Source organism: Sceloporus occidentalis, unplaced genomic scaffold, assembly GCF_023333645.1.
Source record: "Sceloporus occidentalis isolate IW3139 unplaced genomic scaffold, rSceOcc1.0.p SCAF_1, whole genome shotgun sequence".
NCBI classification, from domain to species: Eukaryota; Metazoa; Chordata; class Lepidosauria; order Squamata; family Phrynosomatidae; genus Sceloporus; species Sceloporus occidentalis.
In genome coordinates this window covers 17,746,935-17,766,489 of record NW_028316981.1, presented here as the reverse complement: position 1 = coordinate 17,766,489, position 19,555 = coordinate 17,746,935, and the positions used below count along the sequence as shown (strand labels likewise).

General features: G+C 43.0%; 2 protein-coding genes across 2 annotated transcripts in view; both read left to right on the top strand.

The window, feature by feature from the left end:
* Positions 1-2,443: 2,443 nt before the first annotated feature.
* Positions 2,444-14,741, top strand: LOC149321004 (zinc finger protein RFP-like). The gene is made up of 8 exons (XM_089514530.1): positions 2,444-3,018; positions 3,596-3,691; positions 5,092-5,322; positions 5,491-5,513; positions 7,333-7,448; positions 8,440-8,493; positions 11,383-11,409; positions 14,182-14,741. Exons 1-8 carry the CDS (start codon positions 2,602-2,604, stop codon positions 14,739-14,741), a joined length of 1,524 nt encoding a protein of 507 aa, XP_089370656.1. The 5' UTR covers positions 2,444-2,601.
* Positions 14,742-14,753: 12 nt separating this feature from the next.
* Positions 14,754-19,555, top strand: part of LOC149321002 (zinc finger protein RFP-like) — a 28,961-nt gene continuing 24,159 nt past the window's right edge. The window contains exon 1 of the mRNA XM_089514507.1: positions 14,754-15,076. Coding sequence (XP_089370633.1) covers positions 15,065-15,076 — 12 coding nt within the window. The 5' untranslated portion in view covers positions 14,754-15,064. The remainder of the gene's footprint in view (positions 15,077-19,555) is intronic.

Genomic DNA, 19,555 nt, shown 5'->3' with positions numbered 1-19,555 from the left:
GTCATCCAGTGGGTTTCCATCACCAAGTGAGGATTCGAACCATGGTCTTTGGAGCTGTAGTCCAGCACTCAAATCATTACATCATGTTGGCTTTTCTTTCAAAGGAAGAAAATAGCAAACTTCCTCTGAAGAAATCTTGCCAGGAGGACAGGGTTGCAGTAAGTCAGAAAGGACTTGAACACAATAAAAAAATTAAAAGGGAAGGGGTAAACTATGTTTTCCCTGTTATTTCAGGTCAGAGGGATGTAATTCATAAAAGTTTATGTCAGATTGGTTAACTACTCTTAAAAGTGCAAGAATACTGCATTTTTTCACTCTTTTTTTAGCCTGAAAGGGAATATCCGTTTCTCTCTTTTGGGAGATCAGGAGGCCTGAATCACTGACAGCTTTCTGAGTCACTTCCTCCATTTCTGATTATTTTGGTTGAAATGACGGAATATATTTGGAATATATCCATCTTGTGTATTTAAAAAATGCTTTCTGAGGCTGCATCCGTGCTGCAGAAATAAAGCAGCTTCACACTGCTTTAACCGCCGTGGCTCCTCCAATTCTGGGATTTGTAGTTTCCCAGCAGAGAGGGTCCTCCTGACCTCCTGAATCCTGGGTTATGCACCTCCCATTAGCTCCTGTAGGCAGGGACTGTAGACAGGACTGTAGACAGGAGAACTGCAGCAAACTACAAATCCCAGGATTGCCTCATATTGAACCCTGGCAGCTTATTAAAGTGATGTCAAACCACACTCTTTCTGCGGATGCAGCCTGCAGTCACTCCGTGGATTTTTGATGAGTTCAACATTGGAGTGAGAGGATACATTTGGAATATATCCAGTTCAGGTGCTAAAATAAGTCAATAAATAACCCACCCACCCCATAAAAATAGCAATAGCAAGTACATTTCTATACTGCTTATCGGTGCACTTACAATGTGTAACCCATGAGTTCATAGTAATCTCCACCACATTTTTAATCATGCATGTGACTAAGGTCCAAAACACACTGCAGAAATAATCCAGTTTGAGACCTTTGTAACTGCTCTGGCTTAATGCTAGGGGATTCTGGGAACTGTAGTTTTGTGAGACATTTAGCCCTCTCTGTTAGAAAGAGGGTTAGGATTCCCTAACACTGAGCCAGGACAGTCTCAAACTGGATGATTTCTGCAGTGTGTTTTGGAACCCTGCTCCCCCCAACACACACACACTAATATTTGTACTGAAGGAGATCCCTCCAGCTTACTCTTGTTGTTGTTGTTGCGTGCCTTCAAGTCATTTCCGACTTATGGCAACCTTAAGGCAATATCATGGGGTTTTATTTTATTTTATTTTATTCCAATAGTATGTCGTCTTTCTCCCAGAAGGGATCAAAGGCGTCCACAGGTTAAAAAGAAGGAAAAAAGCATTTTTAAAAACATTACAATGATAATTCAAAACAGTTAAAAATAATCTAAAAACAGTATAAAATCACATAAAAATATACAAAAGCTAAAGACACAACCATCCCGTCCCTGCCCCACAAAAGCCAACCTGGCATGATTATATATATGTGTGTGTGTGTGTGTGTAGTATTATTATTATTATAATATTACTCTAATAACATTACACGCTCTCTCTCTCTCTCTCTCTCTCTCTATATATATATATATATATGGCACAATTATGTAATATTTATTACGCCTTGGGTCCCACTTTGGGAGAAAGGCAGGATAAAAATAAATAATATAATATAATAATATTACTATATATATATATATATATATATAGAGAGAGAGAGAGAGAGAGAGAGAATATAATATATTTCTATATATATAGTTATAGTACCATATAATATAACATTATATACACACACACACTATATATATATGTGTGTGTGTGTGTGTGTAATGTACATACTATATATGTCTCTGTGTGCGTGTATATATATATATATATATACACACACACACACACACATGCATGTATAGTCTTATATGGTTGTATAACTATATGTGTATAAATATATGTATACACAATGGTACTATAATAACTATATATATGTGTGTATTATATAGTACTATAATAACTACTGTATATATGTATACATTATATTATAACATTATATATAATGTTTAATGATTTTAATTGTAAGCTGGCGTGGATTGCCTTTTTGACAGAGAGGCGGGGTAAAAATAAAGCTTTTATTATATATATATACACACACACTATAGCATTATATGTGTGTGTGTGTATGTATATGTATATGTGTGTATATATATATATATATATATATATGATACTAGGATAACATTATTTATAACTATGGTAATGTTGTTATAATAAAATACTGTTTTTATATGATGATGATGATATGATGATGATAAATTTGTTCAGAGGGGGGTTTGCCTTCGCCTTCCTCTGAGGCTGAGAGAGTGTGACTTTGTTACAATACTGTCCCCTCCTCCTTTCGCCCATTGACACATTCTTTCTTTCTTTCTTTCTTTCTTTCTTTCTTTCCTTCTGTCTCTCCTCCTCCCTCTGCAGTGATGCAATTCCGGGAAGGGAGCCCAGGGCCATCCGCCAGCTGAAAGGAGAAGTGAAACTAAGTGGCTCTATTGTGCCTCCTCCAGCCATGGCTGCCTCCCGGGAGGCCCTCTGCCAGGAGGCCACCTGCCCCATCTGCCTGGACCTCTACTCCGACCCCGTGGCCACCGACTGCGGGCACAACTTCTGCCGGAGCTGCCTCCTCCAGCTCTGGGGGAAGACTAGGCCCAGGAGAGGGGGAGTCTTCCCCTGCTGCCCTCAGTGCAGAGCCAGCATCTCCCAGAACAGCCTCAGGCCCAACCGGCCCTTGGCCAACATTGTGGCCATCGCCAAGGCTTGGCAAGAGGAGGAGGAAGGTGGAGGAGGAGGCTGCCAGCAGCACCAGGAGCCCTTCAAGCTCTTCTGCCAGGAAGACCAGGCCCCCATCTGCCTGGTCTGCGACAGGGCCACCGGGCACAGGGGGCACCGCGTCCTCCCCATCCAGGAGGTGGCCCCAGAGTACAAGGTGGGATGGGGATAGGGGTCTCCTTGGCAAGTTTCTTCAGGGGGGGGGTTGCCTTGGCCTTCCTCTGAGGCTGAGAGAGTGTGGCTTCCCCAAGAGTTTTCTTGGAAGGTTTGTTCAGAGGAAATTTGTCTTTCTTTGCCTTCCTTGGAGGCTGAGAGAGTGTGACTTGCCCAAGGATTTTCTTGGCAAGATTTGTTCAGAGAGGGTTTGCCTTCGCCTTCCTCTGAAGCTGAGAGAGTGTGACTTGCCCAAGGGCTTTCTTGGAAGGTTTGTTCAAAGAGGGTTTGCCTTTGCCTTCCTCTGAGGCTGAGAGAGTGTGACTTGCCCAGTGTTTTTTCTAAAAAAAAATGCCGGAGCAAGGAATTGAACCCTGGTCTCCAGAGACATAGTCCAATGCTTAAACTACTCCCCCATGCTTGTTCTCATAAAAAGAGCCCTAATTTTTTACAAAGGATAAAATGGGAATATCTGTCAGAAAGTCATCAGTCCTTCAATTCTCACATCCAAAATTGTATTTCTAAGGAAATCATTGACTGGCATCATCTGGAGTGAGCAAGAGACATATCTGTTTTTGCAGGAAAAAATCAAGGCCCACCTGGAGTCCCTGAAGGCAGAGAGAGAGAAACTCCAAGGCCAGAAACTGGCCGGACAACAGAGAATGCAAGACCGCTTGGTAGGTGGTTGCTATGAGGGGCTCATGTGTTGGGATTGTGTATCAACAGTTTAGACCATCCCCATGGCTCTTATCAGTGAAGCAAAATCATTTTCCAGCTTTTAAAAGATGCATCTGTGGCTGCTGCCTTACTGTAGAATTAATACTGTTTGATACTGCTTTAACTGTGATGGCACCATCTTATGGCATCCTGGGATCTGTAGTTTGTTTGGGCACCAGAGCTCCCTGACAAAGAAAGTTAAATGTCTCACCAACCTACAAACCCCAGCATTCCATAGCATTGAGCCACAGCAGTTAAAGCAGGGTAAAAGTGCATTCCTTCTGCAGTGCAGATGCAGCCTGTATCACACCAGATCCTGGGTTCAAATATACAAATTCATTACTTTTCGTCTTGACATCCCTGCCTGAATGAGAAGTGGATTACATATTACAAAAGGTGAGGAAATGCAAGCTTTGCCTGCACAGTTTTGCAGGCAGATAAACCATAGAGTCTAACTGAACTATAAGGACTGGAGATTGGTGTCCCTGATACAGGTCCAATTCTAGAGGCTACACATGCAAAACCACTTCAATAGGATGTTTATCAAAGAAGCCAATCTGCACATTCAGCAGAAAGTCCACAAGTACAGTGGGACCTTGGTATCCACTGGGGTTCGGTTCTAGGCCTTGCCATAGATGCCAAAATCCATGGATGTTCAAGTCTCATTACATACAATGGCATAGTAAAATGGTGTCCCTTATATAAAATGGCAGCTAACTTTAGTAGATTCTTTGATTCTACTCTAGCTGACCATTGCATTCATGTCAATATGTGCACCTCATATATATCTCTTTGGCTGCATCTACACTGCAGAATTAATGCAGTTTGACATCACTTGTAACTTGTTGCTGTTGCTGCTGCTGATGTGTCAGGGTGTGTGTTGTGTGGATGCTATGCACTGACACTGCCCCCAGGCCGGCCTTAATGGCCAGTCTGTACACCCTCTGTGACTGGCCTAAGGTCACCCAATGGGATTCCATGGCTGAGCAGGGATTTGAACACTGGTCTCCTAAGACATAGTCTAATGCACAAACCATTACGCCACATGGGCTCTGTAATTGCTTTAACTGCCATGGAATTTGTAATTTTGTAAGATACTTAGCCTTTTCTATCAGAGCTCTGGCGCACTAAAAAACTATAGATCCTTGAATTCCATGACAGTTAAAGCATTGTCAAAGTGCATTAATTCTGCAGTGTGGCGGCAGCACATGTGTACTTACAGAGTAGAGACATACTTTATAGTCAATGTACCAACAGCTGTTATTGTTATATGCTCTTCATTACTGGTTCATTCTTCATTACTTCCCTTTACTGAATCGCACCTCTTGCCCTCCTTTAATTTCTGTGTCTTACCCCCTAGATTCAATTAGAAACAGAGAAGCAGATGATGACCTCTTTCTTTGAAGGACTGCAAAAATTTATTGAGGAGAAGAAGCACTTCTGCCTGGTTCAGCTGGGAGAGCTGGAGGAAGAGTTCCAGAAAGGGGAGGAAGAAAACCTCACCAAAATCTCTGAAGATATTTCCCAACTCAGTCAAAGGATCACAGTGCTAGAAAAGAAGTGCCAGCAGCCTGCAAGTGAATATCTCCAGGTGAGAATTAAACCGAAAATGCCTTCCAGATTTCCTGAAATTTTAAGAAGGCACGATGCTTGGAATATCCATTTCTTTTCCACAAACAAAGAAAATGCAAAGTTATCATCTCTAGATTATGAAGGGGAAAAATTGATTGTGAAATACCTTTATCTGTTTCTCTTTCAGGACATCAGAAATACCTTAAGCAGGTATGTGCCTCTTTCTCTGCTCTTTCCCTGTTTTTCCTCTTCACAGAACACAATCATAGATTTGGAAGAGACCTAGCCCCCTGCCATGCAGGAATACACAGTCAAGGTTCAGTGTGCCTGCATTATACGTAGGCGTGCCTTAAGCGGCTTCCAGCATACGCTGGAAGCTCGCACTGGAAGAAGCCTCAGTATGCCAGGAAGAAGTAATGGAGCGCACGCAATCTTTTAGATGGTTTCACTTCTGGATGCTTTCCTAGCTTATGCAGGAGCACAAGACCTATGTACATGAAGATGGCATGATAAAATATGTAAACTCCTTTGTCATTAATTGTCATCAAGTTGACTTTTACTTATGGTGACCTATGAATGAGAGACCTTCAAGACATCCTGTCATCAACAGCTCTCTCAGATCTTGCAGACTCAAGGTTGTGGCTTCCTTGATTGAGTCTATCCATCTGGAATGAGGTCTTCATCTTTTCCTACTGCCTCCCATCGTAACAAGCATAATAGTCTTTTCTAGCGAGTCATGTCTTGACATGACATGTCCAAAATATGGCAGTCTCAGTTTAGGAGATTATCTTACTGGCTACCTTTTCCTGATCTGGGCATGAGCTAAGACCGTGTCTTATTGCACAGCTCTGTGCCCAGATGGGAGGCATCCCATACCAGTTTGGGACTTCTCCCATAACTGGCTAAAAACAGGACTTTTCTGTTCTTAGCAAAGTAATGGGAGAAGTCCGATTGGGTACGGGATGCCTCCGATCTGGGCACGGAGCTGTGTGATAACACATTGGCCCAGCCCAGTCTCAGCACCTGCCCAGATCAGGGGAAAAGCAGTGCAATCATTTTGTTAGTCATCATGGATTTTAGAGAGAGTTCAAACCTGATTTGTTCTAATACCCATTTATTTGTCTTTTTGGCAGTCCGTGGTATCCATAGAACTCTCCTCCAACACCATGTTGCAAATGCCTATTCTGCATGAAATATTAATTGTATTACTGAGAGATCTGAGTCTGCACCTGTGCTCTCCATATTTTTACTCACTCATCGAGTTTCATAAAGGATAGTCAAGAAATTCCCATGAGATTGGGGAGCTTACAGTTGATCTCATGTCCATTGCAAAACTTTAAATCTCCTCCGTAAAAGCTGCTGACATATTTAATTTCATTCAAGAAGAAGGAATAATCTGTAGGGGGTGTCAGCCTTTCCTCCTGCTATCATTAAAAGTTAGTTGGACACAGCAGGAGCTGTCATGAGAGACTGAGGGACACCGGCCCATATGTTAATCTTTAATAAAGACCTAGCACGGTATTGAATGGTATGAATATTTAGAGAATGATAGAATCATAGAGTTGGAAGAAACATCAAGGGTCATCCAGTCCAACCCACTGCCATTCAAGAATACACAATCAAAGTACGCCTGACAGATGGCTGTCCAGCATCTGTTTCAAAACCTCCAAAGAAGGAGGCCTCACCACTCTCAGAGGCAGCTTCTTCCACTGTCACAGAAATTCTGGTCTGAAAGTTTTTCCTAATGTTTATGTGGAGTCTCTTTTCCTGTAATTTGAATCCATTGCTTCAGGTTATATTCTCTGCAGCTGCAGGAAACAAACCTTCTCCATGTTCAATATGACATCCTTTCAAATATTTAAACAGATCTATCATATCACCTCTTAACCTTCTCTTCTCCAGGCTAAACATACTCAGCTCCCTAAGTCCTTCCTCATAGGACATGGTTTACAGACCCTTCATCATTTTGGTTGACCCCCCCCCCCCCCGATATGCAATGACACTCTATTTCTGTACTCAACCCTTCCAGGTACAAAAAGAATTCAGTTGGGCATCTGCTGGACCGCTCTCCAAAATTTGAAGAGATGCTCAGAATTTATTTTGAGAAAACTTCTGATTTAAGAGAAGCTATGAAGAATTCTCAAGGTAAGTGGGTAACTTAGACAGAGGAATGGATATACATTTATAGCAGTGCTCCATTTCTAGCCTTTTTTTCTTGCACAATAGGAGGCACAAGAAACAAGATGAAAATGGCATGATTATTTGCATCGCCCTACATCTACATCAAGAGTAGCTAGCTATCCTAAGGCAGCAGATTCTGTCTAATCTTGGAAGCTAAGCAAGGTCAGCTCCAATTAGTACTTGGATGGGAGATCAGCCATAAATACTGGGTGCTGTAGGCTAGATTTCAGAGGAAGGAACTGGCCAAACCATCTCTGAGTATTCCTTGCCTAAGAAAATCCTGTGACATTCATGGAGTCGCCATAAGTCAACAGGTGACTTGAAGGCATATCAACACACATATCTGCATCATAATTTTTTGCACCTGCTTGCATAGGGTTGATAGAATCTCTCTCCTAGTGTAGATTAGGGGTGCATCTTCACTTTAGAAATAATGCATTTTGACACCATTTAACTGCCATGGCTCCTTCCTATTGAATCATAGCACTTGTATAGAATCATAGAGTTGGAAGAGACCGCAAGGGCCATCCAGTCCAACCCCTGCCATGCAGGAACTCTCAATCAAAGCATCCACAAGAGATGGCCACCAGCACTCTGGTGGAGAAGGCTAAAGACCTTGTAAAACTGCAAATCCAAGGATTCCACAAGAGGGAGCTACAAGTGGTGTCAAACTGCTTTATTTCTACAATCTACATGCAACCTAGGATGAATAAAATATGAGTCTAGTGGAGAAGAACTTGGGATGAAGGAATGGTTGTGAGCCCCAAGTCAGTACCCTGACACAAACCTCATACACTATAAACAAGCAAAGGTATTTGCAAACAGCTTGAACTTAACTGAAATGTAGATCTAAATGTGAAGTACACTGTGAAAATATCGAGCTGTTTTGTTTCTGAAATGACCCTGTTGCTGTATGGCCTGAGTTAATTTTGTCATCTTTTCCTCCATGTAACAGAATGCCTGGAACAAGCTCTGATCACAGCCAGCTGGGACCATAGTCTTCTAATAGGTAATTTTAAGGACTGAAAGAAAGGTTTTTTTGTTTGTTTTTGTTTTTTAATAAGTTTTTATTGACTTAGGAGAAAAAAATATACATACATAAACATGCATACAGAATAGCATATAAACCTACATACATTCATACAAAGTAACAAATTAAACATACAATGTTCAAACCTTCCCTAAAATAATCTTCTACTCTTCAGCACTTCTGCTCTTATTTCCATCAATTATTCTTCTTAGACCTTCTCACATTATCACATCTTTTTTCTTCACTGTCCCTTGAAAGAAGGAAAATTTTTGACGGGAAATGGAGCTGAATTATATATACAGTGCACCCTCCCCTTACGCGGGGATCCATTCTGGATCCCTCAGTTTAAGGGGAAATCAGCGTATGCTGAAGCCCCATAGGAACTAATGGGGCTCATGCCTGTGGAGTGTGGTGGTGCACGCGCACCATGAGCACACGCCCCATTAGGTCTTCTGAGGCATGCAACAGGCTCTTCCGGCACGGCTTTCAGCGTATGCTGAAAGCTGCCTATGGCGCACCCACATACAGCGGGCACGCTGTAATAATAATAATAAAAATATTTTTTTATTTATATTTTCCCACTTCTCCCAGGTGGATTGAAGCGGGATTACAACCTGATAAAAATATACAAAACTCATCAATTAAATACAATACAATGCAATAAGAAGCAATAAGCTTCATCAAAGTTAATCAAACTAATTAAACTAGTTCTATCAGAGCGACGGTGGGGTAGAATTGTCCTAATCTTAGTCAGGTAGGATGGGACGGTGTTTCTTAGATGAGGTCGGGTGAGTAAGCTTGACAGAAGAGAGTCATCTTGACTGCCTCCTTGAAAACCTCGAAGGAGGCAGCCAGATGGATCTCCTCTGGGAGACTGTTCCACAGTTTAGGAGCCATTGCGGAGAAAGCTCATTGGGAAGTTGAGACCAGCCTGGTTTTTTGTATTTCCAGCAGGTACTTCCCAGATGTTCTAAGAGTGTGGGGTGGACTGTGTAGGGAGAGGCATTCCTGCAAGTAATTCAGGCCCAAGCCATACCAAGCTTTATAGGTAATAACCAACACCTTGTATTGTGCCCGGAAGCTAATCGGCAGCCAATGAAGATCTATTAAAATTGGTGTTAATATGGTCAGACCTTGTCAACCTAATAATTAATCTGGCTGCCGCATTAAGAATTAACTGAAGCTTCCAAACTTGGTACAAGGGTAGCCCCATGTAGAGCGCATTACAGAAATCTAAATGAGACATTACCAGAGCATGTACTACTGCTTCAAGGTCCTTTTGGTCCAGGTAGGGACACAGTTGGCGTATCAACCAAAGTTGGTACCAAGCACTCCTGGCCGTCGCATCTACCTGAGATGACAACTGTAGGAATGAGTCCAGGAGTACTCCCAAACTCCGAACTTGGTCATTTAGGGGAAGTGTGACCCCATCAAGTACAGGATGATAAATTTCCTTCCCTGGACCTAGGGTACCTATTGTGAGTACAGTGCGCCCGCGTTATACGTGGGCGTGCTTTACATGGACTTGAGCGTATGCGCTCAAGCTGCGAGGAGCACATGGGGTGCAAGGGGCGGCACATCCCATTCAAATGAATGGGGCATGTGCCCATGGCGTGCTGCATGCTCCCGCGCTGCCGCACATGAGCCCCATTCAAATGAATGGGGCTTGAGCATAGGTGGAATTCACCTTACATGGGGGGAGGGTCCAGAACAGATCCCCCATGTAAGGCAAGGGCCCACTGTACCTCCATTTTCTCTGGATTCAGTCTGAGTTTGTTTTCCCTCATCCATCCCATTACTGACTCAAGGCAGGCATTCAGAGGAGAAATGCCATCCTGAGTTACTGCAACAATCAGAGACATAGAGAAATAGATTTGTGTGTCATCAGCGTACTGATAACCCCATGTCTCTGAATGATCTCACCCAATGGCGTTATGTAAATGTTGAACAGCTTGGGGGACCGAATGGCACCCTGAGGGATGCCAGATGTCAGCTCTTTTTAAAAGGGCAGCTGTCCCCCAGCCTCACCATCTGGAATCTACCCGAGAGGTAGGAATGGAGCCACTGGAGCACAGTGCCCCCAATGCCTAGCTCCCTCAGGCATTCCAGAAGGAAACCATGGTCTATGGTATTGAATACTGCTGAATTAGGGTCCACGAAAGTATTCATGCCACAGTATTCATCTCTTGAGGAGAGGTGGAAATTATTCAGCCCTTCATTTATGGACTGCATCCTCCAGCCATACACGGGCACACCATACATGGCTTTCAGTTTATGCTGAAGCTGTGCCATGGGAAAAATAGTGGCATGCGTGCCACAGTGCTCCACATGGATGCACCCCATTGTTTTCAATGGGGCTTGACCATATGTGTTTTTTCCCTTATGTGGGTGTGTGTGTCCAGAATGGATCCCCTGTGGAAGGAATGGGCCACTGTATATGTATATGCAAATACAGGTCTTCCTAGATCCCCCAAAAATCTGAAATCCAAAAACCCTCTAGTCTCAAGCATTTTGCATAAGGAAGAGTCAAGCTTGTGGGGTGTGTCAGTGTAATATTATCCTTATTTATCAAAGGTAGTTTGTGGGGTGGGAGGGTGGGAGATGTGGTGGGAGGGAAGAAAAGTTTTGAAAGGAAGTTGTGTTTCATTGAGATAGATCAGCAAATGCTAAATTAAGATCACCATCTTTAAAAAGGCCTCCATTAGCACTTGGATAGCATGTATCAGAATAATGGATCAGTTGGATATCAACTACATTTAAATACCCATCTTAATTATTCACCTGTAGGGGAAAAGATTGGATTTTTGTTTCTGTTTTTAAATAATAATTATGCTTTAAATTTTGTCATCCTTTTCCTCTCTATAACAGATTCTCTGAAGCAAGGCATGAATCAAGGTAACAGTATGAAAGAAACTCATAGATGTAGAGAAATGTTTCAGAAATATTTAAAGACTATCACAGTATTGGAAAAGACTCCCAAGGGACATCCAGTCCAACCATTGCTAATGCCTGAATATGTGATGCTTTTTTGTCAATGAGTATCTTCTTTGGTGTGGAGTTGGGATTTTGTGTGGTTTTGTTCCAAACTTTTATTGGAATAGCCAGTGGTTTCACTTTGCCCTTTATCTGCCTAGGCTTGGAGAAGAGATTAGGAGTGAGGTCAGATTCATGCTTGCTTATTAGAAACACAAACCAGTTTAGCCCAGAATAGGATAAGCAGAGGTTACCTTTTATATAAATGGAGCATGGAAAGAGGAGGTGGGAGCAAATCTTCACTCCCTCCCCTGCTCAGTTTCCGTGTATTCTGCTATCTCAGGATTATGATAATGATGATGATTTACTTACTACTTATATCCTGCCTTTCTCACAATATAGAGACTCAAGGAGGCGAACAGCAAATCTAAATCAAATTACAATTTATAAACAATACAAAAGTATTAAAATGTATAAATATAATTTTTTTAAAATGACACAGTTTTAAAAATTAAAACAATTGTGCATTAAGATTTAAAATGTATTCAATTCACTTCTGATATTGGTGTCAGGCTAAAAACCTAAAGTGCTGACAGAGCAGGAATAGCAGATGGTAAGGCAGGACCAGGGCTATTTATTCTAAAAGATAAAACCTCGACCTCCATTTATACCAGGGTTGGGCAGAGTATTTTTGTGGTCTCCAGAGGTTAAAAAACAAATGCCCTCTAGGGAAAGAGGTGGCATTTCCCCCACATTTTTACCCTCTCTTCCTACATTTTAGGCACAGAAAAGCACACATCACAAGAAATGACTTCTGGATTACTTCTTGTTGTAAAGAGGGCCTCTCTTGGGGATGACAAAATGAGAGAAAATGTCCTCACACCTCAGAGGTCACTGGTGGGGGGGCGGATTTGGAGGGAAGGGACATTTTTGAATTTGTTTTATGAGAGAATCTCTAAAGCAGAGAGCCAAGTTGGTGTAGTGGTTTGAGTGTTGGACTACTACTGACAGAGCAGGGTTCAAATCCCTTCTTGACCTCGGAAACCCACTGGGTGACCTTGGGCAAGTCACACTCTCTCAGCCTTAAGGGAAGGCAGTGGCAAAACTACACTGAACAAATAGTTTTCCATAAGTCAGAAAAGACATGAAGACACACACAGCAGCAGCAGTCCTATGGCCAATGCACCTACCTAGCCTCTGATAGGGAACACTCTTGATTTGTGTTCATGTGAGTGTTGTTTGCCTTCAAGTCATTTCCATCCTATGCCAACTCAAACACAACCCTACCACATGGTTTTCTTGGCAGGTTTCTTCACAGGGGGCTTGCCATTGCTGTCCTCTAGGGCTAAGAGACTGTGACTTGCCCAAGGTTACCCAGTACATTTACATAGCCAAGCGATGATTCAAAAACTTCTTTATAGCCAGACTATAAGTAATATTATGTAATGTCCAGTTTGTTGGATTTGGTCCATCCTCATTGATGCATGTACACTGTAGAAATAATGAATGCAGTTTTACTTACTTTAACTGCCATGGCTCCATCCTGCTGAATCTTGAGATTTGTAGTTTTGTGAGACATCAACCCACTTTGACAGAAAAGGGTAAAGACTTTCCAAAACTACAAACCCCAGGATTCCATAGGACAGAGCTAAAGCTCTTTAAAATGGTGTCAAACTGCATTATTTCTACAGTGTCAATGCACCCATCATCATCTTTGCCGAGCCTCCTGACCCAATTTAAGTAAGGGCAGGTCAAATAAATATATGGGGAGTTTGTGGGAGTGACTGTTCATCAACTGAGTCTTTTTTAGAGTTTAAAGATATAGCTGTGTTAGCCTGTCAAATCAGTATGCAAAGAGATCTTGTTGCACCTTTGTGACTAACTGAAAGGGAAAAAAATCAAAGATATATCTGTATTAGTCTGTAAAATCAGTATGGAAAGATCTTGTAGCACCTTTGAGACTAACTGAAAGAAAGAAGTTGGCAGCATGAGCATTCCTAGACTTAAGCCTACTTCCTCAGATGCATTTGTTGGAGTGCAAAGCCAGGGACAGACCTGCATATGCCATGTGTGGTGAGAATGTCAATTCAAATTCAAAAGCCATTTTGTATGGAAATGAACTGGGAAGTCCAGTTTTAACAATGGTTGTTGATGGACAAAGACAGCAAAGAAGCCATAGCCTGCAGATAAGGAAGTGGAGGAGTGGGAGGAAACAGAGAGGGATGTGATGGTATACACAAAGCATTTTGAATTTGAATGGACATTCTCACCCACTAATGGCATATATAAGTCTATCCTTGGCTTTCCACTCCATCAAATGCATCTGAGGAGGTAGAGACTTAAGTCTGCAAAACCTCATGCTGCCAATGTCTTCCTTTCAGTTTGTCTCAAAGGTGCTACAAGATCTCTGCATACTGAAAAAAAGAAGTTGGCAGCATGAGTTTTCATAGACTTCACTCTTACTTCCTCAGATGCATTTGGTGGAGTGCATCACCAAATGCATCTGAGGAAGAACACGGAAGTCTTCAAAAGCTCATGCTGCCAACCTCTTTCTTTCAGTGAGTCTTTTTTACCTCATCCTATCTGGGCAAATTCAGGTGATGTCAAGGGGAAGGTGGAATCTGTGAATGAGCTTTTCTGGAAAACTCCAACATCTGGTTTCTTCTTTCTTTCTTCTCTCTGTCCACCCTACAGTGAATGTGACTTTGGATCCTATCACAGCACATCCTCGACTGTTTGTGTCAGAGAATCTGAAGGTTTTGCGATGGGACAGGGTACCTCAAGACCTGCCTTACAGCCCGGAGAGATTCAAGAAGCAGCCCTGTGTGCTGGGTTGTGAGAGGTTCACCTCAGGAAGACATTGCTGGGAGGTGGAGATCCTGGATGGGGAAACACAGGAAGAAGATTTGGGGGGAGAGCCAGCCTGGGCAGTAGGGATTGCAAGAAATTCTGTCGAGCGAAGGGAATATTTTAACCTGAATCTTGATGAGGGGATCTGGGCTGTAGGGAAGGCATGTGAGGACTTGTCTGTGCCTTGCCAAATGTCAGCTTTTACCACTGAGCCAACCACTGTGATCTTGAAAAAAGAGCCCAAGAGGATCTGTGTGAACCTGGATTATGATGCAGGCCAAGTGGATTTTCTTGATGCTGATACTGAAGACCTTATCTTCACTTTCCATTCAGCATCATTCTTTGGAGATCAAATCCGACCCTTTTTCTACACAAGGGGGTGGCAGTGCAATTTGAAGTCTTGATGCAATGAGGAGAACCATCTCTCACAGTGGTCCCCTTAGCATTGGTTGTTTGTGCCCATTAAGGCATCCATACTGCAGAAATAATCCAGGTTGACACCACTTTAACTGCCATCACTCAATAGTATTGAATTCTGAGAACTGTAGTTTTGTGAGACATTTAGCCTTTTCTGCCAGAGAGCTTTGGTGCCACAACAAACTACAAATACCAGAATTCCAATGCATTAAGCCATGGCAGTTAAAGTGGTGTCAAACTGGATTATTTCTGCAATGCGAACACAGCCTAAATCTGGTAGAAGTAGAAGGCAAGGCCAAGAAGTCATGGAATGCAAATCCAGGTACATTGAATAATCTATTTCTACACTTCCTTTGTTTTTTCAAATGCAGGTGTCTCTTTCATCTTCAATCTCTTGAGACCTGTGCCCAGGCCTGTAGCTAGGCCTTTAGGGGACCTGGGGCAGAAAGTACATTTGGGGCCCCTATGTTTTTTAATGTCCCGAGTCCTACTGTGCACCGTGGGCGCCATCTTGGCACACCACTGTTTACATGGACGTGGCTCGTGCAGCTCCTTTGGGTTAGGGTTTCCATAATTCTCTACCACCAAATCAGGAAAATGTAGGAAAAATATTATTATTATTATTATTATTATTATTATTATTACTATCATCATCATCATCCCGCCTCTCTCTTATGGATCAAGGCGGGTTCCATAAAATAATCCATAACAGTTACATCAAATGAAAATCATAAAATCACAATGTCCAACCCAAAATTTGTAGGACAAAATGTACGTCAAATGTTGGACAAAAGTTACCCCCCAAAGTGGGGCATTCAATAAAAATGGAGGACATAACCAACTAAAAGCTAAAAACATTAACATTTAAAAAAAACATTAATATAAATCCTTATGTTATAGAGATCTTGTTGCACCTGTGAGACTAAATGCATCTGAGGAAGTAGGCTTTAGGAAAGCTCATGCTGCCAACTTCTTTCTTTCAGATGATAATAATAATAATAATAATAATAATAATAATACAATTCAAAGACAGAGATTTTGGATCACCTGAGAGCCTAAATGCATCTGAGGAAGTAGGCTCTTGGAAAGCTCATGCTGCCAACTTATTTCTTTCAGATAATAATAAAATTGAATTCAAAGACATGGAGATTTTGGATCACCTCTGAGGTTAAATGCATCTCAGGAAGTGCGGCAGGAGGCATTGGTGGAGGAGGCCCAAGGTTCAATCCCTTGCCTGGGCATTAAAAAAAACCCACTGGCCTAGTCACACTCTCTCAGCCTTAAGGGAAGGTAAAGGCAAACCCCCTCTTGAACAAATATTCCAAGAAAACCTTTGAGACAGTCACACATTCTCAGCCTCAGAAGAAGGCAAAAGTAAACCCTCTGAACAAACCTCCCAAGAAAATCCCTTGAAGGCGCATGCACACCTGCGCACACTCTCGCACACACCCAAATCACACTGTCTCAGCCTCAGAGGAAGGCAATGGCAAAGCTTGCCACTAAAACCACCTGATGATGAAACGACAACACAGGAGGTGCCCGACCCTTGGGAAGAGCCTCCCCAGGGGTCTTGTTGGAGGGAGCCACAGTCTCTCAGCCTCTCTGGTGACTTTCACACCAAAATGGGTACTTTTCAGAGCCTTTTGTGTGATTTTGGTGCCTGGCTCTATTTTGGTGCAAATTTGGTGACATTTGCACATTTCAGTTCCAGACTGAGCGAGGCTGGCTACAGAACAACCAATCATTTGGAGTTGTCACACACTCACAGTTTTCAGCCAATCGGAGAGAGGACAGTGGTTGCCCCCCCCCCCTCAGGAAAAACTCATCCAGGGCAGATGCAAAGCGGGAGATGAGGGCCAGGCTTGCAGCCTGTTGCACAGGAGGAGTGAGGTATCTTGGTTTGCTGTGCCTGTCTTCCTAATTGCCTTAGGATTTCCAAGTAAGAAATAAATTTTAAGGCACACAAAGGCAATAGTTGATACTGTGGTAATTAATGCATTAATTGATTGCTGTTGAGGACTGCTATGTGTGCCTTAGAGTGACATTTGAATTTCTGAATTCCTGAGTTTAGGCAGAGTGCCCCAAGCCTACCTCTCAGGGTCGTCGTACTGTGAGGACCATTTGGGTTGATGGGAGGAGAATCTAGTGGAGGGGGAAAGTAGAAGAATAGAGGAGATGTGAGAAAAAGAGGTGGAAAGGTGCTTCTGAGCATGGGCAGAGCACCTGGGTAGAAAAATAGATGTTTATCTCCATCTTCCCTCCCTTCCATGGGCTGCCCTACTAGTTGTGTGATGTGAATGTGATGTCCCTGAGAGTGTGTGTGTGTGTTAGTGATTAAATATGCCTCTGAACATGGGCAGAGCACCTGGTAAGTTGGCATCCCTGCCCTGTCTTCCAAGAATTTTGTTTTGTGGCCATTGCCATCCATACTGCAGAAATAATCCAGTTTGGCACTGCTTCTAACTGCAAGGCTCCCTGCGATTCTGGGATTCTGGGCACAACAAACCACCAAGCCCAGAATTTCATGCATGGAGCCCTGGCTGTTGGTAAAAGCAGAGTCTCAACATGTCACAACAAACTACAATTCCCAGGATTCCCTGGTTTGACAAGGGAATTACCTCCACGCTTCCAGATCACAGCCCCAGAGAATGAGTCTACACAGGATATCAGTGTTGCCAGTTTAAGTCCACTTCTTCAGCTGCATTTGGATTTAATAATGATAATAATAATGGTGATGATGATAGAGAGATAGATCTTGTAGCACCTTTGAGTCTCACTGAAAAAAAGTTGGCAGCATGAGCTTTCTTAGACTTAAGCATATTTCCTCAGATGCATGGGAATTGTAGTTCATTGTGGCACCAGAGCTCTTTCTCACAAAACTACAATTCCCAGGGTTCCCTAGCACTGAGCCAGGGCAGTTAAAGCGGTCTCAAACTGGATTATTTCTGCAGTATGGATTGGACCTTGAGCATTTTTAATAACGAAGGTCCAAAACACACTGCAGAAATAATCCAGTTTGTGACCGCTTTAACTCCTGGCTCAATGCTAGGGAATCTTGGGAATTGTAGTTTGTTGTGGCACCAGAGCCTTTTTTGATAAAGAATGCTCAATGTCTCAAAAAACTACACTTCCCAGGGTTCCCTAGCACTGAGCCAGGGCAGTTAAAGCAGTCTCAAACTGGATTATTTCTGCAGTGTGTCTTGGACCCAATTCAGGCTGCATCTTCACTCCAGACTCCAGAGACAATTCCCAGGATTCCATAGCACTGAGCCAGGGCACCTAAAGTGGTCTTGAACTGGATTATTTCTGCAGTGTGTCTTGGACCTAATTCAGGCTGCATGTTTTTTAACCTCTGGCTTTGCCTGGTTTAGCTCCTTTCCAGCTTTTTGCTAAGCCTCCTGACCAAGGGCCCTTTCACACTGCACAATTATAGTGCTACGACTCCACTTTAACTACCATGGCAACATCCTATAGAATTTAGTGCATAAGTCAAAGCCAGCTTGAAGGCAATTAAGAACAACAAGTTTTGAGCATGGGTTCCTAATTGCATCCCATTAACAGATCCTTCCAAATTCCTAATGATCAATGATTAACCATTTTCTACCCCTTTTGGCTTGATTTTTTAAAGTATAGATACTGATTTGGAAAAGGTGATCTAGGGCCCCTTTCAGACTGACCCATAAAGCCTGGTCAGATCCGGGTCGATCCGGAAGGCCCCTCTTCGGGTCTACCCGGTCGCGAGTGCCCATTGCTTTTCCACCTTCGAAGCCACCCGCGGCAGTTTGACCCGGGTGAAAGTTCATATTCCCGCAATCCGAAAAAATATGGGGCGCCTTACCCGGTCATTTGCGAACCTGTTCGGTTTTTCCGCATGTTAAGATCTGTCAATCAAGTGACGTAGGTGGCGACGTAGGTGCTGACGCACCCGGAACAGACCGGGGATTTTTTTTTTCTTTTGCTTTGGGTTGAAAGATTGTGCGCATGCGTGCGTTATGTATTCACCCCGTTTCTTTCCCCTATTGTTTTTTTCGCTTCGATTCATGTTTCCGAACATTAACCGTCCCTTCCCCGGAAAGATTTCATTCTGATTGAATCTTCAACTTCAACTTAAAAAAAAATTACTGTAATTTTTGAAAACATATGCGCATGTGTGTGCTCTTTTCCCCCTCAGTTCTTATTTCTTCCCGTTTATGAACATTCACAGTTCCGCCTTTCCCGGAAATTTTGCATACGTACCTCACCCTCCCCTTTTAACACGAAAAAATAACATTATTTTCAATTTTGAAAGCTTATGCGCATGCACGCCGTTTCTTTCTCGCGAGGTTCCCAACAGTCACGTGTCTTTTTTGTTTTTGTGTTGGTTTACATGTTTACTTCCGCTGTTGGCAATTGCCTTGCGACCACACATCTGCTGTCGCCATTTTGTCCGGCATTTGCAGTTCCAACAGTAAGAGCGGAAGATGCATCCCTTGTTGTATCTCATCCTGGCCCAACAAGCTATAATCAGGTCTGTTGTTGCGTTGTTGCGGCGCAGGCATAGGCACCTCCAACAATTCTACTGTATGCTCGCTGCGAACAGGAGGAGGGCGAGTAGGAGGAAGCACGCTCGCAGGAAGAGTAGCCTCGTGGTTGGTCGCCTTGCCCAGCAAACTGTAGCGACTGTGGGTGGGAGAATTTCCCAATGTCTCCGGCCATTGCCCAGGAGGTGGTGGGTCTACCCACACGAGACGGACTTCTGGCCGAAGCTGTTATGCACCGTTTGGTCTGATGAAAAATGGATAGAGCATCTGAGGATGCCTAG